The sequence below is a fragment of the Ailuropoda melanoleuca genome, chromosome 5, assembly GCF_002007445.2.
Source record: "Ailuropoda melanoleuca isolate Jingjing chromosome 5, ASM200744v2, whole genome shotgun sequence".
NCBI lineage: Eukaryota > Metazoa > Chordata > Mammalia > Carnivora > Ursidae > Ailuropoda > Ailuropoda melanoleuca.
Window position 1 is genome coordinate 36,000,149 of NC_048222.1, and position 6,000 is coordinate 36,006,148.

Here is a 6,000-nt window from a genome sequence, read left to right on the forward strand (position 1 = left end):
CTCAAGCGAGACTGAAGGCCGGGGTAACCCTCTCAGGGGCCGCGTTCTTCCTGCTCTTCTCCACCCCCCCTCCGTCCCGCCCCGCCCCTGTAGGCGCTCCTCCGGCCAGAGGAAGGACACCGGGCCCAGGGACGGGCAGGAATTGCCCGCAACAGAAGTCTTAGGCGGCCGGAGGCCTCCGCCATAGCAGGACCTGGAAAGCACCGCCCCCAGCGCACCTCCCCACACCCGGCTAACCGGCGAATGTCTGCTTTCGACACCCTCTATCCCCAGCAGAGGCAGCGGAGGAGACAGGGCCGGGAGGCACCGGGCTGGGCTGCGCACCAGGCCCGGGCCTCCCCCTCGGGCAGCCGAATCTGCTCCCCGGTCCGGCCAGGTCAAGCCAGCGCGGCGGCCACCCTCACCTGGATGACCTCGTTGACCTCCCGGATACATTCCACCATGTGTTGTAGAATCTGCTCGGCCGTGAGCACCTCGTAGCGGTAATCCTCCTCCTGCTCGTGCCCTGGCCCGCCGCCGCCGCCGCCACCGCCACCGCCACCGCCGGGCCCCAGAGCGCTGCCGCCGCCGCCGCCCGTCTCCCCGCACAGCAGTCCGTCCCGCTCCCCGCCGACGCCCAGCCCGGGCTCCACCAACTCCACCTCGCCCAGATCCAGGTTATCATCGTCCGGCTCATCGTCGTCCTCGTCTTCCTCCTCCTCGGCGCCGCTGTCCTCTTCGCTGCACTCTTCGTCCTCGTCGAACTCGTAGTTGTAGCCCTCGTCCGAGTCCATGGCGCGACACGCGACGGCCCGGCGGACGCTGGCCCTGAGGCGGGGAGAGGGCGGGGACGCCGAGGCCCCGGCTCTCGCTCCGGCTCCGGCTGATGTCCGGACGCAGGCCTGGCTCCGACCCCGTGGGCCGCGGCTCCTCCCCGGGCGCGGCGGTTGGCGGTTGGCGGCTGGCGGCGGCGGGGAGGGCGCGGAGGAGGGAGGGAGGGAGCGAGGGGGCCGCTTGCCGCCCGCCTCAGTCAGACGCGGCTCCGCTCCGGCCTCTGAGAGAAAACAGTCCCCAGCGCCACCTCCACGGCCGCCGCTACCGCTACTGAGCCAACAAAGGGGCGTGCGTCACCGCGTCGCGCTGCGTCGCGCGTCACTCCTCCTGGCGTCACTGCGCCCCGCCCCGCCGCCCCTGCGTGGAGAGCGGGGAGACCCCACGGCCCCGCCTGTCTCTGGGAGCGCGGCACCGCGGGAATCGGCCTTTCGGTTCCGGCTGCGGTCTCTCTGGGGACCGACACCAGTGAATCCTGTTCCTGAGAAGGGTGCGGCCTCCTGGTCACCGAGAGAAGGGCCCCTGGACCGGGTGGTGGTTTTTAACGCAGGCCATAGGGATGCAGCGCCCTCACTGAATCCAGCGAAGGTGGCCTTTCCACCGGGCGGTAGAGACACTTCCCGCCCGCCCTGGAGTAATTCGGGGAAGTCCTTGGCTGTTGAGCCAAAATTCCTGTTGCCCGAGCTACTAAATGGAAATCCGTTTCATGCGGAACCTGTGAACTGTGTGACAGGTGAACCTCGTTTTAAGTAGTTCTGCTTCTGTACATCGGTACAGACGTGCCGTGGTTTTTAAGTCGCTGATAGTGACGTCATTTTAGAGAAGCGTTTCCTGAACTCAGCTCAGCAGCAACGTACCTATTGAGGGCCCTAAACAGTGTAAACAGTCGTGGCTTTCCTTAATGGAGCATCGTGTAAAGGCTCTGCGTACATTCTCTCATCTTCACCGAGCCGCAGTACCCATTGTGTATCTGAGGCTCAAATGGAAAGGGACTTGACCAAGACCACAGAACACGCCCTGTTTCAGCGGCTGGGTGACCTAACACATCAATCATAAAAAATGCTTTATAATGCATAATATGGATTAGGTACTACAGAGTATATAAAATGCATTGTAATATAACCCGAGACAAGCAGTAATAGAAATCTCTACAAGGACCAAATATGGCAGAGAGACAGTGTTTGTCTCTTATCTAGAAATGTACTGTGTGAGCTGCATGTCGATTGATGGCTAGGAGTTTAACAGAGAAAGTAGGGAAGATGACCTAGCCTGAGAGAATAGCAGAAGCAAAAGCACAGTATGTGTAAAGTGTTTTCGTTTCAACAGCCTATAGTGCCAGGAGGGTAAATAGGAAAATATTAGGCAATTTAGGGGCCAGGACAATAAGAGTATTTTATGCCATTCTTCGAGTGGACTTTAATCTTTGTAAGTAAGACAGGAGAACCAAAGAAGTGTCCTGAAGGGGAAAGAGGCCTAAGAAAGCACCCTTTTGGGACACCCTGAAGGATTGGCCAGATTAGACATTTTTAAAAATCTGAATCCCTAATTTACTGATAAATCTTACTGTTAAAACGACAGATTCCCTTTGGAAATTGCTTTTTTTAATGGAAAAATGCCTTTATAATGTAAATAAGCTTCTACCAATTTGTCAATTTTGTAAATGCTTAAATAATCAGATTTCCTAAAATAATCAGAATTTATCATTTAAAGTTTTTAACATCAATTCTGGTAGGTTTTGGTCCTTTGATTCTGTTTCCACTTAGCAGTTCTAGGTTATTGTCACAGCTGGGGTAAGGTGAGGACACTAGCAACCCTTCTCTCTACCCCATCCCCATTGTACATATTTGGGGGGAAATTCAGTAACACTTGTGAGTACACTCAAGTCCTTTGCCCCATTTTTCTTTTCATCCTTCCCCTACCTTGAATAAATCCTACCATCCTTATTGTCCCCTTTGGTACTAGAGCAACTGACCACTACTGGAGGTATTTGCATAATCATGTGCATTCTATCATTAAATTCCAATCGTCAAGCACAACTGAACCATCAATACCATTCAACAATCCTGTTAAATTTTTCTGAATTGTCTTCCCTCTCTAGGCAACTCTTGCAAACCTTCACCAGTTTTCTCAAACCCCCACTGCTGACCTTCCAAATCCTCTCAAAGTAGGTAACTTCACATCACAGAGAAATTTGAAATCATAAGGACCAATGTGACAAGCATGCTGAGCAAAGGAGAATGTTAAGGGATAAAATCAGAGAAGGCCTATCAAGGCAGGGGGCCAGCAGGGCTTTGTAGCTTATCTGAAGTTTACATTATTGCAAAGGGAGGCATTACCAGGTTTTAAGCAGAAGAATGAAACAATATAATATGCATTTTAAAAAATAACTGTGGCTAAAATAAAATAAGAACTATGGCTGCTTTGTGGAGAATGGGCTATGAAAGCAGAGACCAATTATGAGGCTATCTCAGTAGTCTAGGTGAATAATGACAACGGCTTGGGCCAGAGTTGTGACAGTAGAGAGGATGAGAAGTAGTTTCAGGTGTAATCTGAAAGTAAAGTCAATAGATTTGCTGATGGCTTGACTGTGGGGTCGATAGAGGAATCAAGGATGCCTGTTAGATTTGGGGCTTGAGGAACTGGGTGAATGGAGGTACCATTTACTGAAACATGTTAAATTTGAAGTGCTGGGGCGCCTGGGTGGCACAGTCGTTAAGCGTCTGCCTTCGGCTCAGGGCGTGATCCCAGCATTGTGGGATTGAGCCCCACATCAGGCTCCTCTGCTAGGAGCCTGCGTCTTTCTCTCCCACTCCCCCTGCTTGTGTTCCCTCTCTCGCTGGCTGTCTCTGTCTCTGTCAAATTAATAAATAAAATCTTTTAAAAAAAATTGAAGTGCTTGTTAGACATCCAAGTAGAGATATTGAATAGGCAGTTATATCTACTAGTGTACAAGACAGAAGGTCAGGGGAGGCAGGGCTGAAGATAGAAGTTTCTGAGTTTATGTCAACAATGTTGATAAACAGCATAGGCTAAAGGTTAAGAGCTTTGGCTTTGGAGGAAACAGACCTGAATTTGCCTATAACCTTGACCAAATTACGGAACTTCTCTGAGCTTGATTTGAAGGATTATAATTCCTATTCTCATAGGATTATTTGTGAGTATCAAATGAATAATGTATTTAAAGCACTTGACATAGTCCCTGACTCATAGTTACAGGCTCACAAAATTAGAACTTTAAAAAAGTATCATAAGTCACCTTGCATCTTGTGGGAAAAACTATAACCAGTTGGATTTATAACCTTTTAATTGATTTTTTTTTTTTTGGTTATACAAGTATGCCCATGGCCTCAATCATCCTCCTTTTCTGAGGAAGAATATTGGTTTTCTTTTTTCTCAGAAATCTTCTCCATAGTCTCATACCTTCTTTTTTGGTCAATATCATGGGCAACATCATAGGGCTTCTGAATCTTGGGGCCTCTTATTCATGGATAAACCTTCATAATGAGATTTTCAGCAACACTCATTCCATTGATATTTTGGAGATTATCTTGGAATCAGGTTAGGTTATAGTGCTATTTAAGGAAACCAGTATAACAACTTCTCTCTGGCCCCAAATTGTCCAAGGGATGACCCACATACAATGTTTTTTTAAATGACTTGATCTTAAAGGTATTGTCGGTATACTAATTTCTCAGCTGTGGTGATTACTGGGTAGAAGTACAGTAATTGTAAACAACAAGACAAGGTCCTTGAAAAAAAAATAGACAAGTTAATACTTTCTTGATGCCAAAAGATTAGCTATTGGTAATTAGGTACTCCTGTGACCCCCGTGTCCTAATAAGGTCAAAAGATGTTAGTATACTTTATTAAATGTCTACTCACAGAGCAAAACTCCATAAATACTGATATGCTTACCAAATGGTATGAATGAAATTCCAATAAGAAGAATATACAAATGCTTTTCAGATATATAGAAATTAAAATCATCCTGGAATTTTTCTGGGGGTGGATACACAGAGCTGAGCTTTGGCCTCTAGTAGTGGCAGGGCACTAGGGCGAACCAACCCCAACATGTACAGAACAGGGGTTTCCTGGGATGTGGAATTTTCAGTGCTAAAACTGGGAAATATAAGGCAAACTGGGATGGTTGGTCACCTTACCTGGCATCTCTCCAAATATTTTTCCATAATGTAATTAAAACACTATTTCCAAAAATAAATAGAAAAAATACTTTTATCATGTTGTTTATAAAGTTTGTTTTAATGCAGCATTTTTTGCCTTTTTAAAAAATGTTTTAGTTGTTCTTGTACTTTACCAGGCAGGTATTAAAAACATTCAATTTTAATTTTAATATAAATTTAAGATTAAATTTTAGCAAAAGTGCAGAGAGATACTGATAAGCTGATTGAGTATTTTACGTTTTGTTAAAAAAACATCTGTCTGTGTACTTACAAACCACAATTAAGCGTTACTACATGAGAGGTAGATCTTATCATACCAGTTCTTTTTTTTTTAAGACTTTATTTATTTATTTATTTATTCATTTACGAAAGAGAGCACAAGCGGGGAGAGGGGCAGAGGGAGGGGGAGAAGCAGACTCCCTGCTGAGCAGGCAGCCTGACACAGGGCTCAATCACAGGACCCTGGTATCATGAATTTAGCTGAAGGCAGATAGACGCTCAACCAACTGAGCCATCCAGGCGCCCCTTATCATACCAGTTCTATGTGGTAAAAATAAGGCTTAGAGAAACTGAGGTTATATGCTTCATTAGAAGTCTGGTAGAGATATTAATAACCAAAATAGAACCTGAGATTCCTGACTGCAACCCTTTCTCTACCCTATCTTTCTTCCAGAATAACGCTTTAAGGACTCTTTACTGAACTCGAGATTTTATGAAAGTAATTATCTACAACAGGTAGCAAGATAATGCTGGAACTAGAAGGAGAGTACATGCCCTCGTGCAATTAGGCAAGTGTACAAAATGTACCATAGTGTCTGTGTTCCCTGTAATTGCAAGACACGTTAATTTGGCCTTAATGTGTGCTTATACTCCAGCAAAAAATAGCAAATGATCATCCCCCAAAAGGAAACATGTTTGTCCTAATGACTTAACCACTTGAAGACAAAAGTGGGTTTATTTTAAAAAAGATTTTATTTATTATTTGAGAGAGAGAGAGAGATTGAGAGAA

General features: G+C 46.5%; 1 protein-coding gene across 2 annotated transcripts in view; it reads right to left on the reverse strand.

Moving 5' to 3' along the window:
• Positions 1–1,492, reverse strand: part of ARIH1 (ariadne RBR E3 ubiquitin protein ligase 1) — a 116,119-nt gene extending 114,627 nt beyond the window's left edge. The window contains exon 1 of one of the 2 annotated variants that reach the window (XM_034660707.1): positions 405–1,492. In XM_034660707.1, the coding sequence (XP_034516598.1) occupies positions 405–676 (272 nt within the window). In that variant the 5' untranslated portion in view covers positions 677–1,492. The remainder of the gene's footprint in view (positions 1–404) is intronic. The other variant, XM_011225581.3, reaches the window with a different exon arrangement.
• Positions 1,493–6,000: the final 4,508 nt, after the last annotated feature.